The 21,154-nt window shown below is 46.9% G+C and overlaps 1 protein-coding gene across 7 annotated transcripts in view; it reads left to right on the top strand.

Annotated features, from left to right (window-relative positions):
• The first annotated feature begins 589 nt into the window (after window positions 1–589).
• The window catches only part of CEP170B (centrosomal protein 170B), a 60,502-nt gene continuing 39,937 nt past the window's right edge, over window positions 590–21,154 (top strand). For 6 of the 7 annotated variants that reach the window (XM_056346403.1, XM_056346405.1, XM_056346404.1 and 3 more), the window contains exon 1: window positions 20,865–20,926. In XM_056346403.1, the coding sequence (XP_056202378.1) occupies window positions 20,876–20,926 (51 nt within the window). In that variant the 5' untranslated portion in view covers window positions 20,865–20,875. Of the gene's footprint in view, window positions 729–2,193; window positions 2,330–14,698; window positions 14,789–17,878; window positions 17,958–20,864; window positions 20,927–21,154 lie in introns of those variants that run through there. The other variant, XM_056346408.1, reaches the window with a different exon arrangement.

The following is a 21,154-nucleotide window of genomic DNA, read 5'->3' as shown; positions in this document are numbered from 1 at the left end:
TACCTACAACTGACAAGTACTGATAAAATGGAGCATCCTTTCACAGCACCTGCCTGGGGCTCTTGCTCCATGGTTGGATCCTCGAGATGGATTTGGTGCTGCCAACCATCAGGTGCCACTCTGCAAGAGGGCCTGAGGGATGGGCGCCAACCTGCCCTCCAAAGCCCAGGGGCGAGTGAGAGCGAAGCGGCTGGTGCTGGGGGTCACTGGGGCGAAGCGGCTGGTGTTGGGGGTCACTGGGGCGGGAGGCCAGCCTGCTGCCAGGGCTCGCTCCAGCGGCTACCGGAGGCGCCAGCTCCTGCCCTGCCACCTTGCCCTCGCCTGCGGGGCCTGCCAGGGTCGGGGGCAGCCGCACCCCGGGCGGAGGTGCCGTGAGGCTGCCTGAGGGACCTGCGCCGGGCGCGGCTGTCACTGCGCCGGGCAGCCGCGGCCCAGAGACCCCGGCAGCCTCTGCCGCACCTGCCCGCCAGGGGCCGGCCCCGGGGGGAGCCGGGCGGGCGGAGGCCGTGGCCGGGCGGAGGCCGGGCGGCCCGATGGGCCCGGGCAGCGCCGCGGCGGGGGAGGCGGCCGGGCCGCGGCCGGGCCCGGGGCTGGAGCCGCCTCCTGACGTCGGGAACCTGCCGCGCGGGGGCGGGGCGGGGCGGGCGCCGGGAGCGGCCCGCGGGGCAGGCAGAGCCGGCTGGCGGGGCGCGGCGCCCGGCCTGCCACCGCGCCGAGGGCCGCAGCAGGTAGGGCGGCGGGCGGCTCTCCGCCGCACCGGGCGGGGGGGGCGGGCGGGCGCCGGCGGACAAAGGGCCGGGCCCGCCCCGCGCGGGAGGGACGCGGCACCGCACCTGGCCCGCCGCGGCCCTCGGCTGCTGCCCACCCGCCTTGGCGGCGAGCGCGGCCCGGCCGGCGGCCCTGGGGAGGAGGCCGGCAGCCCCGCAGCCCGGCTCGGGGCGGGGCTGAGGCGGCCGCGGGGCTCGGCCGGCGGCTCCCGGTTCCCCTCCCCGGGCGCTTTGTCGGCGTTTCCCCGGCAGGGCCGGGCGCGGCGTGGCGGGGCCGCTGGTGTGACGCCCCAGCGGGACGGAGTCCCGCACCGCCGGCTCCCACGGCGGGTTTGCGTGTCCGCAGCGACAGAGAGGGCGGCGGGGTGTGCGGGGTGTACGGTCCGCACCCCTGCCCCCCGCCGGGGGAGGCCGTGCATCCTTCCGGCGGGTGTCACCTGCGCTCCCCGCGGCCGCTGGGGCGGGCAGGCCGGCGGGCAGGCCGGGGAACGCCGCGCAGGGCAGATGAGATGGAGCTCTCCCTCCCTCGGTGCATTCCGGAATGCAGCTTCGATCCGGGGAGGTGGGTGAGGGGAAGGGGAGCGCCTGCTGCGTGCCGCTTGGTTTTCCTTCGGCCGGGAACAGGCGACATGACGGGAGGGGAGGCCGCGGGCCGGGCTGCAGCCCCCCAGCACCCGCAGGGATCCCCCATCAGCGCTGCCCCCGCAGGTTACAGCCGCCTGCTGGGGGGAGGAGAGGGGCCGCACACCGACCCCTCGCTGGGAGCTGTGGCCGGTGTGTCCCGGCCTGGAGCAGCAGCCTGCCTTGGGTCCAGACCAGTTCGTAGGGTGAGGGAGGCAGGAAGGATCTGTGGGCTCCCGACTTCGTATCAGCGTGGAAGTGGGATGAGCAATAGGGAGGCTGTTCTCCTCCCAGCGTGGTGTAACCGCTCCTGGGAGTGTGCTGGGAAAGGTTGGAGGAGCCGGGTTGTGTCACCTCACCGATGTGCTGGTCCTCATCTTTGATGATGGGGGAAGCTCAAGCTGTGATTCGTGCACAGAGCTAGCAACAAGGAAATGTTCTGGAAAAGAGGTTGTCTTGGTTTTTTTCGTTGGTGTCCGTCCCCCCCCCCCCCCCCCCTTCATAACTTCTTTGATTGGATTCAGCTGCATGCTATGGGTTTTTTTTAACAATGCATTTTTCAGGCCCTTGCTCTTTGCTGTGGGAATATTTATTTTCAGGGCTGCAGAGCTCCTACACGTGGCACATGGACAGCAGATCCTGGCACACTTCACAACTGCTTGTTGCCATGAGAAATTTAAGACATGAACACGAAGTGCAAGAGGCAGCGCTGGGTCCCATGGCACAGGGAAATCTGGGAACTGCAGCTATGCACTGGTGTACTTCTACACTTCATTAATAGCTCACGTGGTTTTTTTGTGTTTAGGATGTGTAAAGATTAAGTGCCAAGCGCCAGAATGAGCGTGACTTCGTGGTTCTTGGTGAGCAGCACTGGCATTCGCCATCGGCTCCCTCGGGAGATGATATTTGTTGGCAGAGATGACTGTGAACTGATGCTCCAGGTAACATGGCTTTTTTGTTATTTTTTCTGAAGATGCAGATGTGAATGTAACGCTGGGAATCTCAAGATGTTGCGTACTTTCTTCAAATGACATCTTTTAAAAGGAACTTCCTTTTTTATGTTGTCTGTGGTTTCCAAGAAGACATAATATGTTTGTGAAAGTGCAAGTGAGGTTTCTTTCAAGTTGCCATGTCATCAGATAGATAGGAGCTCTAGTGGTAGGAGACTAATAAAATAGATTAACCAAATAGAGTAACTATAATGATGCTACTAGTAGTAAGCAAAGACAGACCATTTTGCCCTGATCTGTGATTATGCTGTGGTTTTTGTAGCTTTTAATACATCCACTGTTGACTAGTACATGCAAACTGAATGGGGGCAGGGTTTTTTTATTAAATTGTCGGTGCTTGTGCCTCTCACTTAAGTTTTTTTTTTTTAAATTATGGTAGGAAATACTGATGTTTAGCAGAGAAACTAGGTGTTTTGGTGGGGTGAGTAAGGTGGTGACCTCTTCCCAAAGTAACTGTGTCACTTGGGCAAATCTGCAGTTAGTTCTTCCCTTACCAGCATGTGTCTCTGCTGGACCTAGTCCAACGTGTGTGAAGTGTTGACTGTGGTCTGATGTTTGACAGCATTATGTAGTGGATGTCACTCCAAACAAAGGGAGCTGGAATCTTGTAGAGCTTTTGACAGCAGCAGTTTAGCTCAGGAATTTGTAGAAGCTCAGAGTTAAATTAGTGTTTCTGCTAGACCCACCCATGGCATGAGTACTTCAATGCAAAAAAAACATTTGATTGCACCTGCCTGTCCCCCATTTGTCCCTTTACAAAGGTGGCAAATGTTGGTGGCAAAATTAGGAAGCTGCCTGTACAATGGGGACTCCCTCCTCATAACTTCCACTGCTAGCCTGGTCACAGGTATGTCCTAAGTGCTTTGCTGATGATCTACCAAGCAGCATGTGTTTGTAGTCACTGCAGGGATTTTCTATGATACGTTAGCAGGAGGTCTGTTTAGGGTTTAGAAGTTCTTGTACGAGGTGTACTTGGAAGGTAAGATATTGTCATTACAACTAATGAAATGTTAGTGACCACAAAAGGAGAGCCTGCAGTTGGCAGTGAATGGCATGGCTGTGCTGCAGTGGCAGAGTCTGAAGCATACTCCTGTTTAACAGCAGATCGTTTGGGTTTTTCCGTGAATCACACTAACTTTTATTTCATGTTTCTACGTGTCTGGCTCGTGAGGCCTGTTGTCGCGATGGAGGGAAGACACAGTCACTCAATATGAGTGATCAGCAGACTTCGTTTATTGTCCCTTACAGTCACCTTTTATGCCTTGTCATAATTAGCTCATACATATTACAAAAGTTAAGCTCATTATTGGTTAGTTGCCTAAATACCAAGCCCGCCCCTAGTTTCTTTTCTGTAGTTATCTGTTCCCACCTGTAACATTCTTTTCCCACCGCGATCTTCCTGTTATTGTGTAACAAGGACAGCCAAAGACAGTGTATTTTTGCTTTACTTCAGATAAGCTGAGAGCGATGTGCATTTTTGTCCAGCCAGCTGGACTATGTCTGTGTGACCCTTTTCAGCTAGCCAGTTATCCACAGCCTGTAAAGGTGAGACATTAAAAATGTTCTGATATTTTTTGTAAGTCTGCATTTGACTGCTCAGAAACCTGACGGCTGTGTTCTTTCATGGCTTGGAGGGAGGAAACATACACAGTGGCCTTGGTTTCCAAAACCAGCCTATGTTTTAGGGTGCCCTTCTTAATACCTTTTGAAGGTACTTGAGAATTTTTCTTACTGTCAGGGTTCAGCACTCTCAGTCGCATATCTCATGTTGTGCACACTAAAATAAAAGTACCCAAATATCAGTTATGCTTAATATGCATTGCTTGTTTCTTTGGTTATTTATGGGGTTAACTGGACAGTATAGGTTGTAAGCCAGTCCATACCACACGGAGTATTTCATACTTCTTTGTAAGTCTGAGCTGGCTCGTCAATGTTGTGTGTGGACTAGCAACCTTGTGATGCTCTACATTTGCCGTGCCCTTTTTTACACTGAATTGAGATTCCTGGAGGAGCCAGCAGTATCTGTGGGAGTGAAGCGGTTTTATTTGGGGGCTTATAGGTGGTGGTGACATTAAAGGAGGTTTTCATTATTTCAGCAGAGTGAAGGTGCTGGATTGTCCCAGCTGTGTATGTTCATGGGGTGAGTTACGTGTGATCCTTTATAAACATATTAGTTTACTATCTCTAGTAAGAAAGCTTTTTGTAGGATCACATGTAACTCGCATGTAAGGTTTTATTTTGAACAGCACAGCACATTGTTTTCCTAGCTATTTGCTTATAAAGATGTTTTCCAGAGCTACCTTGGGCTCCAAATGAGATGACTGTAGTAAGACTCGGTGCAAAAGAGGAACAGTGAGCAGAGACTTGATACCCAAGCAAAACTGTGTGTGAGCAGATGGAGGATGAGATCTAAAAATAGATTTTTCTCCTACTGTGACAGGCCATGTCACAAAATCATTGTGCAGACTGGCACAGTCATTTGTCTTGGGGAAAGCTTAAGAAGCAGGGCAGTTATCAGAGCAGATGGACAGAGCTCTTGTGACAGTGTTTGCACCTGTAGTATTTCTGTGGTACTGACACTGAAACTGTACATTCACCACACAATTATTTTGCTTATGTATTTCAAAATATTGGCATTTAATCCCTTAAAGTGCACAACTGGGATCACACTGGCAGTGTCTGGGGCATGGACCAGATGACCTGGTTGGTGGTTTTTTGTCTCTAAAACTGTTACTGCTTAGTGATTTCATCATGATCAGCTTTGTGGTTCCCTGTTGAGACTGTGTGCATTAGACGGCGTGCAAACATATGACACAGAGATAACCCTTGTCCTGGAGGTCTTGCATTCTCATTTTACTGTTTTAGGAGTGTCTTGTTCTTTCATCTTAGAACTGTTGTCTCAGGGTATCAGGTCCCTAAACAGCAAAAAATGATGGCTTTGTCACCAGACGATCCAGCTTTAGTTTTGCCTGTGTTTACTTATTTTGTACAGGTTAACTTAGATTTGCTTTCTGGTTAACGAAGAGGTGAAGGAAACCAGAGTCTTTAAGCTTCAAATTAAGTAGGTTTTATAGTGGGGAAACATAATCTACCTTGAAATCTTCTATACCTACTAAGAGGATTAGAAATACTTTAAATGTTTTTGCAGCACTGTAAAGCTTCTAGTACAAATAAATGCAAGATTTACATTGGGTTTGAATATCAATGCATGGGTGAAAATGCCATGTAGTGTAGCTTATGTAGTGTAGCTTGGAATGCACAGTGTTGTTACGCAGAGTTATGGACTCAGTTCTGCCCTTTTTCTGAGGAATAGTGCTTGATTTCTTCAGCAGTCTCACTGGCTCCCTTCAGGTAACAGTCAACAAACAACAGGAGCGTGGAAATCTAGACCTTCATTAACTTGTGCTAGCGTGTTTTTTCTCTGTGGAGCTTGGTGGTGGTAGGAAGTAATTCTCTGAAAAGGTCTTACTTTTCTCTAAACCAAAAATACGAGGGGTTTTGGACAGCCTTGAACAAAGAAATCCCCCCCCCCCCCCCCCTTGGGAAATACAGTTGCCATTTTTATCAGCTTTGATCATTTGCTTAATGTGATGGATGTTTACTCGGAGGACAAACATTTTGCAAACTTAAAGTTTTTACTTAACCATTAAAACCTTCTCCAATGCCCCTAAACAAAGCATCTTTTGCATTTTTGCTAAATGTAAATATTTAACAGAAGGGAAAGCAGATCATGATTTCCCAGGTTTTGTTTGGGAGAGAAATGTTTACTGGAAGATCTGGGAAAGCAAAGTGTTTAACCAGTGCTCCCTTGAGTATTTTCCTCTCTTTAGAACAGCGGTTTGGGCATGCTGTTGTCCTGTGCTGAGTGAGTTTGCACATGTGAGTGTGGGTTACAGCAGCAGTAGGTACAGATGGCGTGATTCTTTTGTGGTTTATGCCTTTGTCCTGTGTGCCTTTTAAGACAGCTTGACACTGCGTATCAGGAGACACTGTTTTCAATTGCTTGTAACTCCACTAAACATTGTAACTCTTTAGGGTGAGAGTTTATTTTCTAGGCATCTGTTTTGGGGAGTGTGGTCCGGATGTGATCAGCTCCCTTCTTCAATCTTTGCTGTGAGCAACTGTGAGAAAATGCCATTTTTGTCATGTAAACTATTTGAAAGTATGTTTAACATGTTCTTTGAAGTTCTGGTGCTGTCGAGCTGAGGGGTGATGCTCTTGATGGTTTTCAAGAGTGAATGCCTAGGTCAGGTGTGATTTCCCCTCCCCTCCCCCCCCCCCCCCCCCGGTCAATAATCTAAATGTGTTTGACCAAATTCCAAGTCTTTGAAAAAAAGTTGGGAGTTTGCATGTGGTCTGCAGGGACTTGTTTGATACTATTGTCTTAAGTCATATTTCATATGGGAGAGAAGTCGGTGAGGGGATCGACTGGAGGACGGAACTGTCGTAGGTCAGGCAAAGAGGAACTAGGTGAAGGGATGCACAGGGCTGGGGTTTAGATGTAAGAGCAATGGCACTAGATTAGATCAAGGTGCATCTAGCTCTGTATCCCTGACTCAGACAGTGGTCAAAGCAGCTGTCAAGGAAAGTGCGAGGGCAAGCCAAGAGTATAATGATACTTCCAGAGTACTAGCTTAACCTCTTGACCTGTGTTTCAGGAAGCTAGAGGCCAGATCTTTGCATCTGTTTGTTGGATTTCTACCCTGTAAAGTCTCGCCAGGAGATAAAGATTTGGCTGAACAGTGAGGCACAGCAAGTTGTGTCATTTGTGAAGAGTGAGAGGAGGAGCAGTAGAACTTGAAGAAGTGGAGGGTGGTGCATATAGGGCAGAAGCTATTCAGTGTGGGGAAAGAGGGCGTTACAGGACGTGAGCATCTCCCTTAGGCCTGAGATGGTTAAAGACTTGCTTTTATTCTGATATCAGCAGAAGCTGTGAAAGCTACTAGCCAAGCATCTGTCCCTGGTCCATATGGGACATTGTATGCTGCTTATGGTATCAGTTAGTTCAAGTGGTAGAGGCTTGTGAGCTGAACATACAAGTTCATTCTGCTGGTGAATCAGATAAATGAATAGACATTTTCAATTTTTTTTTTTTTTTTTAGCCTGCTTTGGTAAAAAGCTTGGGAATTACAAGCATTCTAGGCACTGAAGGAACATTCTTATGGCTGCTAAGTCAACTGTTTATAACTGCAGAGCAGTTACGACGTACCAGTGTGAAGATTGCCTGTGTAATCCCGCTCTTGCCTGTGTGTATATAGGCATGAAGATGCAATCTGTTATTGTGTCATTACTGGATATTTTTTCCCCGCAGGATCTGTTTAGTGTTTGGTACGCAGGGTGCACGGCACACTGCAAATAATACAGTGCAGTGGTGAACTCGTGTGTATGTGACATCTGATCACATTCAGGTTTCATTGACCTGATGTATCCTACCTTCCCTAGGCCGCACTTAAGAATATGATGTCTCCTCTATGTAGTTAGTAAGTGTATACATAAATAAGTGCAGATAGGTGTGGTGTAGTTTGTCTACACCATTATGCTGGGAGGAAGCAGATGGTGTGAACTTGGTAGATTATCTTTTTCCTGGTACTACTTGGTGAACTGGCTGGGGTGCAGAAGTCGTATCTCTCCACCACTCAGGTATGTGCTGCGTTGGGAGCTCCCAGCAGAAGCCATGGGGAATCTTTGCTGCCTTTTGTGCCCTGATCTCCTTCCCCATGGAAGTGCAGGGCTGAAGTTGGAAGCTGTAGTTGGTGACAGGGCAGTACCCTGCTTGTGCTGTTTTGCTGCACTTATCCAGGGGGTGTAAACCAGCACCTAAGTTAGTCCCTGGGCGTTGGGAACTGCTGAGAGTCATTCATTAGGTGTCACAAGGGAAGTAGGTGTCTCACAGGCAGAAGGGAAAGGATCTAGCCTTGGGAATGTTCTGCATTTTGACAGGTAGTGTTTCTAGGTGCTTGGGCAGCAGCTGTGGGAGGAAGGATGCACATCCCGTATTTCCAGGCCTAGAGTTGTTTTTTTGGCTCTCACCTCTCCCATTGTTTTCCGTTAATGTGCAGTTGATGGGAGTATTATGATGACTGATGAAATGTGGGTTGAGGAGGCTGGAGGCATGGCAGGACTGGCGAACCTGGGAGGGGGAGGGTTCATTGCTGGAGGCAGGGTAGGGAGAGAGGTGATGGTGGCACTGCAGGCAGGTGGTTATTAAGAGTGAGAGGGCTGCAAGTGGCTAGCAAGGTGCTGGGAGCCTGGCCTGTGGAGGGAGGGTTTGTCCCTCTTAGGAGTGGGCAGAGAAAAAAGGGCCCCTTCAACATCTGAAATCCTGATCCAGGCACTAACATGCAGCTCGGCTGCACTATAGAAATTCAGGCTTCTGTCCCACTGAAGATGATGCTTTTCCACACCTCCTGTGCAGCCACATAAAACAAAGGGAAAGCCTGCAGTCAGGATCCGACCCTGGGTCAATTGAACTGGTGCTCTACTTTTGGGAAAGGGGAACCAGCAAGCAAAAACACATTTTACCCCAAAATGACAGCTTAAGATTTTGTGGGAACTATGCCAGCCTCCAAATCCCTTTGCCAAGCTGTGGAGATTACAGTTTCGTTTTCCTGGGGGATTTCTCTTTTGTTCAGTGCCTTATTTTTTGCATGAATACTTGGGCCTTGGTCCTGCCACAGATCTGCTAAGCCCATGATCTTGATGCCAGCAAAGCTGAAAGCAGGAGCCTGTGCAGCTTGGGAGCTGTAAAGTGAGTCCAGCCCTGGGATGAGGTGGCTGCACTTGCTGGAGAGACATTTGTCTGCTTCGGCAGAGTCATTTAGAAATGGGCAGTACACACTCCTGGGAGCGATCAGGCTGCCTCTTGTGGGGGTGTCATGCTTGCAACTAGCCTGCGGCAGGACGGTGCATGCACCAAGATTCCGGAAAAATACTGAAGTGGCCAGTATACATAACTCTGAAATGCATCGTGGTGAAAAAGGGAAACTCAGTGTTCTTATTTGCCATTAAATGTTGTGTGGGTTTTCACTTTTGAGGAGCAAAAATTGTGTTTCAGGCCAGAATGCAAGGAATTTGGGTTTTTTTGTTGTGTGTGGGTGTTTTGTGGTTTTGGTTTGGGGTTTTTTTTGTTGGTTTTATTTAAATTGGGCTTTCTCTGTCTCCCTTCTAAACTGGGACGCTAAGAGAGGTTTGTATTTCCTTACTGGGACACTTGTGCAGAGCACAGTACTGGCAGAAATGTAACCTGTTCACTATGGAAAGTATTTGAGCAAATGTTTATTGTGCGTTGCCACCAGAATGCTGCAGTTATCTTGTGCCAGACGTGCACAACAGACTGCAGTGAGGAATAGGGAAACTGCTCTCATTTGTTTATTTTATCTCCAATACCATGATGCCTTGTGGTACTGGCAAGGCTGAGGTCCAAATCTCAACCCCGAGCAGTAGATTTTTGCCCATGGTAATTCTCCTGGGGAAGAAGCAGCAGCATCTGTATCTATGTAGACAGCTGAGCTGTGTCTGCTTCCCGGCCCTGTGGGGAAACCCAGGCTGTCTGGCTGTATTTCTTTTGCTGCCTTCCTAAGCAGGTCTTGTTTCCTTGTAGGTTTTGCTTGGCATCGCTGCAGCTTGTGCTTTCATCCTGAGTGCCTTGTTATCAAGTATCAGACCCTGCACCAAACACAAAGCTGTAGGGTATCTGCAGCACATGTAGCCAGCGTGATACGTGCCTCGGTGGAGAGTCCTGTGTGCTTCTGAAGCTGCTTTTGCTGCTTCCGTGCTAAGCAGGGGCTTTTGCTGATTTGGTGTGCAGTTTCAAGAATCACAAGCGAGCTGCATGACTGATTGGAGACTGATCCAAGATGTTGGTGCTAGTATGGGACTGGCAGACCCAGAGATGCCATTCCTATCTGTGATTTGGTCTATCTACTTAATATGATCTTGGAAGAAGGAAGAGCTGTAAAATACCTCTGTCTTCAGATACGTGCTGCATGTGCATTTTGTCTGCTAGGTATTTAAAATATGATACATTGTAGGCAGTATGACGGAGAAGTAGGACAGCCTTATATTAGGAAGTGATTTGAATGTCTGGAAATGCAAGCCCTGGATGAGCTTAATGTAGTGACAAATCAGTGTCCATGTTTTCCCTTTGGAGAAGTGTAAATGCTGTTAACTACAAAAGCATGCATTGTTTTTTCTCAAGAGTTGTTTTCTTTTGGCAACAGGTCCAATGTTGGGACATGGTGAGAGTGCTGTGTTCTTCCTTCATTCCCAGCCTCTTGGGAGTCTGGCCTTATTTCTTACCTGCAGATCACTAGTGCTTAGGAGGATATTTCCCTTCCTTGCCTTCTTTTCCCCTTCTCAGTCTCATCTGAGGTGTCCCAGCTCTGGTTTTGTTGTTTGGATCCAAGCAGAATCTCAGTGATCCTTGGCGTAACTCAGGAGTGCTGATCACCCCGTCACAAGTGCTTTTCTGGTGAAAATGATTGACTGCTAGGGTGTACTGGTTACTGTCTGCTTTTGATGTCTGGATATAGGCACTTCAGGTTTTTTAACACTTTATTGGAAATTCATGGTTTTTTCAGCTTGTACCCCTGTGTCCCCTCCTGATAGATGGATCAGTCTTGCCTTTTGGTGTGATGGTTGTGATTGTAAGCAAGGCTCAGTACTTGGTGCAAGTGTGCATTTAAGCTAGGGAGCCCTCTTATATTTGTGATTCAGTCGACTTAATTGCCGCTTTTCAATTTATAGATGCCCAAGGTCTTCACAGCAGAGTTGCAGACAGTTGGGAGCTCTGCACCCATGGGCTGCTCTTAATATGTGTCGACTCAGGCTTAAATAATTTTCTGTGACTCGGTGGGTCATGCATTAGAAACCACTGGGCTGAAGTGACTTCTGCAGGACTGTTCCTGGGCTCTTGGCTGCTACCAGTCTGCAAACTGGTTAGTCAATTCTTGGGAAGTGGGATGCTCCTCTCTGAGAACAAAAGCACAGTCAGCTGCTGGGTTGCTGCTGTCACAGCACACAAGAGTGGTTTATGTTATATGTGACCGATGTTGAAATAAACCACACCTCTGTTCTCAAGTAAGAGTGACCTTTGGCAAGTCTACATCAAAATAAATAAGGTGTGATTTTAGTTATTTTAAGTTGAGTTTCCTTGGAGACAGGCCCTTAGGAACTCATGCTGCCAGTTTCTGTGATGTTTGCTGGTTTAATATAAACAAAACTAAGAAAATTCCTCTCTTCTGTAAAATTTTATGCTTTTGTGGAGAAGTACAATCTGTACGATCTGTGTAACAGTTTACTGTATTCCTGGGGTGCTCTTTAAATTGATTCTGAGAAGTTGTATCAAGACCGTGGGTGAGATTTTGCATATTGTTTTGACTCCTTTTGCTAAGAGCTGTCTCGAACACAGCTGAATCTTCGTTGGAAGATGGGAAGTTTTGGCATAAATTAGTTGCTTTGGTGACCTCTTCCTGCTTTTACGTATCACGCTGCTGGAATGTGTCTCTGCTCCCCTGTGATGACCCTTGTGTGGTTTGGAACCCCTGAGTGGCTGTAGTCAGCTGTTGTAGAATACAGCAGCCCAAAGGCTGTGCTGACTTACATCAGGGTCAGATGCAGGGCAAATTGAATTTCTGGGAGACAGCTGGTTCCCAGAAATAAACCCTTTTTAAAATGACCTGTGATACATTTAAAATCAGATACCAGAGAAAATGTACCCTAATTTTTTGTCTGGATGAACCTTTTGGGGTGGAAGCCTTTCTGCCTTTGGAACTGGGCTAGAGGGATTGTTCTGCCTTTAAAACTTGTTAATCTTTAAATGAGTGTCTATGACATGCTTTAAAAAGCTGAAGCAAACACTGCTGCAGCAGTTAATCAATATTCCCTCACATCCCATTGGGAACAGTGATGCCCACACATTTGGGTAGGAGAGGTATGAATGAAGATCTTGCATCTGTGCCATGCAGGCAGGACCCCTGTGTGCGGTTGCCTTTGAGTCCAGCAGGCTGGAATGTAGTTATCTGAGTGCCCATGGATGGGGAAAGGGGATTTCTACCCATGCTGTGAGCAGGGACTTTCTCCCACCTCTGCTTTGTTGGCAAGGTGCAGCGAGCCCTCCAGGAACCCCAGCCCAGGTCAGTGCCCAGTTGTGGGAATGGACCTGAGCGGGGAGGGTGGTGGAAAGACACCCTTTTGCATCTTCCCAAAGGGTGTGAGTGACCATGTGGTAGGTCAGGTACAACCCCAGCTTGTGTGGCATCAGCTGCTGCAATACCATGAGGCAGCGGCTGGAGACATTCCCATGCTCAGGGCCCTGTGCTGAGGTGTAGGTCCTGGGCAGCATCCCTCAACTGTCCTTACCTGGACCATCCTCACCTTGCAGTGCGCATACCTGCCACAGCCACTCGGGCAGTTGCACATTGGACTGAGGGGCTGTATCTAACGTGCATAGTAAGAGGGAGACGCGGCAGCTTTGCACTGCAAATGCTTAAGACCTGCCCCTAGCTTGAGGTTGGCGTCAGACACTACGCGTGGGCATTTGTATGAGGATGAGAGGTTTGTGTGTGCCCCTTCGGGGAGGGAATTGCTGTGCGACACTGCCCACGTTCCGGGCTCAGCACAGCAGGAGATACAAGTGGGGTGTCCCCAGCTGCATTGTCTCTACCTGTTGTTAGGTTTTTTTTTGGGAGCATTTGCTGTCCAAGCAGCACCAGTTGGGCAGCAAAACAAAGCGCTGCTTCTTTTTCCATCTGGGACTCATGTGAGCTGACAACTTGTAAATTCAGCAGCGTATGGATAACTATATTAGTGAGACAGCTAGAGGCTTGGAGTCACCTGCCCCTCTCCTGACTGCCTCTGCCTGCAGTGGCATGTCGTGAATGGCGTGAGGGACATCGCAAGGTGGAAGGGCAGTCTTCTGGCCAAGTATGTGCTTGCTCCGTATTGGTACTTCAGGGTTATCCTGGAGGACGGGTCTCCTCGGCTGACATATGCTCTGCAGGGGGAGGAGGTACCATTTATCAGCTGTTAGGATATTACCAATGTGCTTGACATTGGCAGGGGTAGGAGAAATTCCTGCAAATGGTAGCAGTTTTTTCTGGAAAAGCTTCTGTATTTTCACCAAGGAATTCCCCTGAAACAATCTTTGCCTCTGCATGCTTGCAAGGAAGTAGACAGTGGCTTGCTGAGAGTGGTGCTGTGGAAACCAGTGTGTTTATAGTTTGGAAAAGGGAAGGGATTTTCACCGAGAACTTGTTGGTTGATGCCCAGGAAAAGGAGGATTAGCTGATTTAGAGCCTGGCTTGCCCCCTTACTCGGGTAGCACATCCTACCCTCCCCTGACCTGAGATACCAGGGAGGTCACAGTGTCATGTGCCTGTGCTGATGCACACTGTTCCAGTGGCTGGTTGAGGTCAACTATAGCAAGAATTAAAGTTATGAGAGGCAGTAGGTTTAAATACAGACAGTCTGGTGTCTTTATAGCTGTAACATGCCATATTTGAAAATTATTCAGATTTTTTTCTAACACTACTACCTCAGAAGTCTGGCACTATTCCTGCTAAAGTGTCGTCTTCTGTTTTGAAGATGAAGTGTATTTGGTACTTGTGCATTGTGGCAAAGCCAGTGGAACCAAATCGCTGTCCAGTTCAGTGTTCTCCAACCTAGCTTTAAATTTGAATTTTCCTGGAGTTGCTTTCTTTCTCATCCCAAGTTTACTAACCTCCCTCCAACTTGGAAAACATCCTAGAATTTAAATCAACTCCAGGACCTAATGCTGGGAACAGTCTATATTGTTGTGAATACATTTGGTTTGTAACTTAAAAAAAGTTTTCTTCCTATTTTTCAAAGTGAAAAAAAATCATCCCAAATAGGAATGTCCCCAGTGATGAGGCCACTGGCTTCTGCTGGTGAAAAGTGGAGCTCTTCTAGTTAGCACTGGCTGAGATCCTGCCCCCAGGCTTTCAGTTTGACTGGTTTTGTTTTCGGTGTGTATTGATATAACTTATTGAAATTATCGTGTAGACTTGACAGCCTGCAGTGATTTTGCCCTCCCCCCCCCCCCCCCCCCCCCCCCCCCCGCGCCCTCAGAGTATTGTCTTTAGTGAGCTGTTTAAACAACCATGGAAGCATTTGCTGTTTAGCCTTTGGTTATTTATAGCAGTAAATAATATTTAATCCTTCTTGCTTTCCCCCTCTCTCTCCTTACCCTATATCAAGTTAGTTTAATGTCTAAATGTTGCTTTGATTAACAGTGTCTCTTATGCCTGACCGGTCTCACGTTCACTGTGCTTTCATTGCCAGTCCCGCAGTGTCGATAAGCAGCATGCTGTAATCAACTATGACAAGGAGAAAGATGAGCACTGGGTGAAGGATCTTGGGAGCTTAAATGGCGTAAGTAGCAAACCTCCGCAAACCTCCTGGCTGATGCAGGTGATCACACGGCGTGCTGAGTCTGCAAGCACTTGTGCACTTACTTAATTCTACTGTTAGACCTTTTTGGGTCACTGCAACTGTTGGCATCAGTTAAGCTAAACATACGTAATTATTTGCAAGACCTGAGATGGAGGTCATGTAGCATCTCATCTTTGAAGAGGAAAGCTTTGGTAAATATTGTATTTCTTTTTCCTTTTCTTCTGATGTCCTTGCAGAATGCTTCAGGGCTCACAAAATCATAGAGCCTCTTGCAAAAGAGAAGGAAATAAGTTGAGTCTCATTCTGAGGGATGTTAATGTTAAACTGGTGAAGATTCTGGAGCAGCTGTTCAGCATGAGCAGGGTGACCTTTTGGCAATTCAGTTGTCAGTGCATGCAGTGATTTGTGGGATGATGAGACATTTACTTTCTTTGGGGAGAAACTATTTAAAATCACCTTTTTTTAATAGTAAAAATTGCTTTTTTGCCTGCCTTGGGCCTGGTTTGTGTGAAGACTGAGGTATAATGTGAACCCAGAACAGGGAGCTGAGCCTGTTACAATCTTAACCCTTGCCATGGTTCTAATTCATGCAGTGGTAGTAGGCAGCTCGGTGAGGGCTCTGTCTGCCCACCTCAATTCAGTGATTTTTAAATACACCATTGTAGTTAAAACTATCCTAATGCCATAGCATGCCTCTTTTTTGGCTGTTTCTTCATACCAGTGGAGCTATTCCTCTGCTGGAGCAGGTCTAAGCTAGATTCGCATAATTGTCTTCGCAGTAGGGGTTTTACTGCAGTCATTGTTTTGGGCTTGGAAACAGAAGCCTTCCACCTTCACAACCGCAAAAGCACAAGATGAACCCAGAAACTTGTACAAAAGCAGCAGCTAAAGCAGACCTCAATTGTTCTGCCTTTTCTGGTGTCTGAAAAGAGCAAGAATAAGTGTTAATCCTTCTCAGCCTAACAGCTGAAGACACAGAGCCCTGCTGAAATGGGAGTATTTCTGGTAAGTGGCCTGGGCTCTAGATGGATCCCTGGTTCAAAACCTGCGGTATTTGACTCGTGGTGGTAAAATAACAGCTGAAAATTCTGGTTGCAAGAGAGGGAAGGCTTGTACTACTAATTCTTTTCTACTTTGACATGCTAAAGAATATGATTTTACAACGTTTTAATAATAGGCATGCTCAGAGAGTCAGTGGAGTAAAAGGAGTTGTAGCAGTGCCTGTCTTCTGCAGCTGGTCAAACACACTTCTGTTGGAGGCTGTTGTGGCCAAACTGAATTTATTTTGCATGAAAGGAACATGGGTCCTTACCTGAAAATTTTCATGAAAACTTGTTTTCCCCCCATAACTAAGGAAGTAACTTCGGAGGGCCTTGATTTTTAATTCCATTTTCAGGATTTGCTTTTTTAGTTTGTATTTACTTCATGGCTTGTCAACAGTGCATTATATGGCTTTGCTGGATAATCTGGTTCATATTAATTGTCAAAATGTTTTGTATTGTTTTTATTATAATGTTCAGCTGATTCTGCAGTCTATTAAGGGTCTTTGGTTTTGAAGGTAGTGTTTCTGTCCGCAATAAGCGGTTTCCTTGGGTTATTTCATTTGAAGTAACCATAGATGCGTAAGTAACATCATCAAAAAGGGTTTTCTTGCAGGCTTTTGTTTTGCAGAAGAGTCAGCAAATAATTATTCCTGTTTCGGATCTCACTGTTGTCGAATTTTTAAATATTAAAAAATTTCATGCTAATAGGAATTTCATGCCTTTTTAACCAGCTTCACTGCTTTTATTCTGAAATTACAGGCCTGTTCCCCAGCTCTTCTGTAAATTGCCAGGAAACTGGGGGCTGTTGTCTGCTGAGGTTCTAGCTTCCTGCTCCAGCATTTATTTTTTCCCCTGTGGTTAATAATTGTTTTTATCATGCTTGTTTGCCTTGTCTGAGGTGAGAAGCCAGAAAAAGACTGTGCTTCATTGGTGGAAGCATGTAAATTCATTTCCTAGCATAATTTTGAATCATCAGAGCATAGGTGCATTTGTATTGAGGCTACAAAGACTCAGCAGCGGGTTCCTGGTCTGTGAGGCTGGGTGAATCCCACCTTGGGAGGCAGGGTGACTCCTGGTGTCCGTGACTGCCCCAGAAGCAGCTGAGTGCCTAATCCCCATCAGCATGCTGGTGCTTCTTCAACTGGCTTCCTGATTTATTTTTATTTGGCCCAGGTTTTTACAAACGTACATGGTTTATTTGTGAAGGATGTCCGTGAGTGCTTGATTCATTCCTCCATTGTTCTGCAAGAATTGTTCCTTAGGAGGTCCCCTCGGACAGTCGGCATGTGAGACATCCGAGATACTTGTTCACAGCTATGAAGTAGATTTTTTTTTTTTTTTTTTGCACCTTTGTAAGGGTAACTTAGTTTCTTTGGGCCCCAGTTAACTGCCTGGAGCACAGGAAAAATGAGTATGTGAATCCTTTGTGCAAGAGGCTTGTTGTACTGATAATATGGTGCCTTGGACAATGTATCATCAGACATCACAGGGATGCTACTGCAAATGCTTGTTTTCCTATGCATTTTCATTTCCCCCTTCCTCTGTGATAGGCTTTGCTTGTTAAGTTAGCAGGCCTTGGGGCTGACACTAGTCTTGTTTGACATCCAGCGGAAAGCTGATTCCCAGCTCACTAATTAGAGTATGAGTTGCACCGTTTGCTGCTCTTGCTGGTTGTGAAGGGTGGAAGAGAGCCGAGAGCACCTGAAGTTCCTAACTTCAGGCACCTCATTTATGTATTCCAAGTTGGGGACTAAAATTTCATTTGCAGTTGATGGAAAGGTAAATCTTCCTAGAGGTCCCTTCAGCATCTTGCTTTGAAGCATAATTGGGGTGCTCTTAACTTGCCCATGGGAGCTACTTGCCAGTGTTGATTTTTTCTAGGCAACTTAGCTCCTCGCCTGGCTGACTTTGTGCTAGTGCACCCTCAGTTCCTTGGGCCTGGTTGCCCTTCAGGAGCCCAGTCCATCTGAGATGCATCACCTTGATACTGTCAGTCAAAAAACATTCCTGTGTTTCTTTCCTGCAGACGTTTGTCAATGATGTGAGGATTCCTGACCAGAAGTACATCACCCTAAAACTGAATGATGTCATTCGCTTCGGCTACGATATCCTTCTCGTTTGAAGAGGGAGTGAGATGTGGTCTTTGATTGGGTTTTGTGTTGGTTGCTGCATGGAGAATTAACAGCGCTAGTTGTGACTAATGAGTAAGGGTGTTTGTTTTGCCTCCTGGAGCCTTTGGATGGCTCTTTACCAGGTGGAGAAACAAAAGCTTAAGAGCATATTAGGCATGATGCCTGCTACCTTCATTGGACTTTGAATCGGGCCCTGCACTGGCAGTACTAACTGTGGAGGTAGTGACTGTGAAGGTGCCTCTTCAGTCCCTTTCTAGGGAAGGGTTGAGGTTTTTTCTTTTTATTTGTATGGTAACTAGCTGGTACGAGTTGGGGAGCAAACATATTTCATATGCTTTTGTATGAACTAACATATTCCTATTTTTTTTTCATCCAGCTTGGGTGTTTTTGTTAATCATTTCACCCAAATGCTTGTTTTTCAGACAATTTGCAGGTCTTCAGCCTTAGACATTTAGCTCTGGGGCTTGTGGTCAGACCTTTGACTCTGTATGGAATGAAATTTGCCCGTGCAAATTGCTTCTGTCAGAAAATGTGAGAGTCAATCTGTAAATTTCACCTCTATTGAGGGAGGCTAGACTGCAGTTACTGCTTTGTTTACAGAGTCACAAATGCTGCTAGTGTCTGCTAAAACACCTTTGCCTCCATCCCTTTCCTTTATATCCTGATGTGGCTGTATGACTGGCTACAAGCATAGATGTTGGAATGACTTTCAGAGCCTGCAGAGCAACAGTGGTAAGTAGGGGTTCCTATCGCTGCCTTTTCACGTGATCTAATCCTTTTTTTTTTCCACTTTTTTTCAGTTGCTTCTATCTGCCAAACTTTACCCACTCAGGCTTAATTTAGAAGTAGCAAGTATCTTCTCCAGGTTTCTTCTTTCTTTTGTGGGGAAGTTTCAGTTAAAACAGTCCAGACATCTCTGAGACTAGAGGCAAAGACTATGTTCTAGCAGTGTTGGGGAGGAAGTGATTGGCTGGAAAACTCTTGTGCATCCTTGACCCCAAAGTCACGTTCTTGTGCCTTTTGTTGTTCCCATGATAATCAGTTTTGCTTGCCGTGCTGTAGCTTTTGAAATACTCAAAACCTTGCTGGAGCCCAGAGGGCTGAAGCAGTGAGGAGAGGTTGAGCATTCCTGGTCTTTTAGGGGTCTGGCTGCCTCCGCTCTAAGTAGCGACAGTGCAGGAACATTCACTGTTGCAACAGGGATGCTTAAACTGATGTGTGTGCAATCCTGGATCTGCTGGAAAAGGTGGCTTTCTAGGCCTTGTGTTACATCATACTTCTGGTCTTGGTCTTGTGCTGTCTTTTTCCATTTTAAAAATAACAAATCCTTGCTTCACAGTGGTATTTCTTTTTTTCTTAAAGGGAGGTAGTTGCTGAATCTTAAAAAAAAAAAAAGGGCAAAAAAAAAAAGCAGATTATCTGCCTTCAGATCGGTATTTGAATGGGGTGGGGTGCAGCTTAGTGTTCAGGCATACACGGTGGGGAGAGATACTGAGTGCTGCCCAATAAAAGAGCACAGTGTTCTGGGATCAGGTCATTAAAGGTGACATCTCAGTGTGCATGTGATGAAGCCTGTTACAGTCCCATCTGCAGCCCCAGTTCTAGCTTTTCTTGACTTTGCGGTTTTGCAAATGTATTTTTGATGTAGCTGGTCATGTGTCTTCTGGTCTCTAGATGCGTGGGGAAGCTTGTAGATTTGCTGTGAACCCCAGTCTAGCGAAGGCATAAACCAGTGCCTAGAGCATGGGTAGGTTTTAATGGCTGCAATACAGGTTTAAACTTTTTGTATAGAAAGCAATTCTAAGCACTAAGCAGCCGAGTTGGAAGTGCTTAGTCCTGCAGCCCTTACATGGATATTTATGTGCAATGAATGATTGCATTTATGAATTAATGGAATTTATTGCCCTCAGCAGGAAAACTTCAAAGAATGTAGGTTTTAGTCATCTTTTTACTTCTGCATAGTTGCCATGGCAGTTAAAATCTCTTCCACCCCTTTGCTGCTTCAGTGCCAGTCCTTTTAGCAGCGCTTTGTGTACCACGTTAAGCTCAGTGTGGATGACAGCATCTCCTGAGGTCTCAGTCTGCTCTGCGCTGTTGCATGAGAGCGTTTGTCTCTTTTCCATTTACAGTTTCACTTACAGACTGTGCGGAGTTTCCCTGCTATGCCAGTATCACTTGGTTTATTTTTAGTCTAACATTTTCCATCTTTCCTTTTTCCTCCCCTTTGCTCTGATTGGTTTGTTGATGATGACATTGCCAGATGCTTTTTTTTTTCCCCCCCGCAGTGTTGCTGAGGATTATTGCTGAGGCTCAACCATGTTGAACTCCTCCCTTCCTAATAGGTCACAGCAGCTCATGACCTGATTTACTTTTCATCTCAGAAGCTGCACTGGCTGAAAGGCCTTGGCAGGGCAAGAGAGCACCATAGTCCCAGGCATCACCATCCCCAGCAGGGAGCTGAACTCTGCTGTTCACTTGTCCAGAGCATGCAAGAATGCCCTATCTTGGCCAGGATACCATGGGAAGAGAGTGGTTTGCCTGGAGCTGCCAACCAGGTGGAGAGGAACGGGGTGTGCATTGAGTCAGGGGTCTGGTTGCTCCCCTGGGTCCTGCACGGAGCTGCTGGTGCTCCTCCAGGCTTCTTCTGCCCTGCTCCCCTTGTCTGCCACCCTTCAGTTGGCGTGGGTCTGGGCAGCAGAAGCGATTGCATGCTGTCTTGCAAAACATGCATGACAAAGGCCATGGTGGGATACAGCGCAGGCAACTTTTAGTATGTATTTTAAGGTTCTCTGGTTTTGTGATCTTGGTTTTTTTCCATGATTAAATGCTAGATTTTTCTGTCCATCTCCAATTCCTTTGCCATTTCCTTAATGAGTTCTGTACATTCAAACATGTATGTCCTGGAACAAATTCAACACAAAGTCCCAGAAGAAGCATTAAAGGTAAGGGTGTCTGGATGCAGGTGCATTTTTTAAAAAAATTTTTTTAAGTGCTCTAGTAATGGTCAAGCAAACAGAAATATTAAAATACTCTTGACAGCAATGAAATGTTCTATAGTGTGAGTCTGTCTTTGGATTGGGACTTAATAAAACCTTACTTTGAGGGATACATTTCCCAGTTATCTCCGCTCTGATCTCTGTCATCCCTGTGCTAATATGTAATGAAGTTAT

The sequence above is a fragment of the Falco biarmicus genome, chromosome 7 (assembly GCF_023638135.1).
Source record: "Falco biarmicus isolate bFalBia1 chromosome 7, bFalBia1.pri, whole genome shotgun sequence".
In the NCBI taxonomy this organism is placed as follows: domain Eukaryota; kingdom Metazoa; phylum Chordata; class Aves; order Falconiformes; family Falconidae; genus Falco; species Falco biarmicus.
Note: the sequence above shows the minus strand (reverse complement) of the source record. Positions and strands in the feature narration are given on the sequence as shown.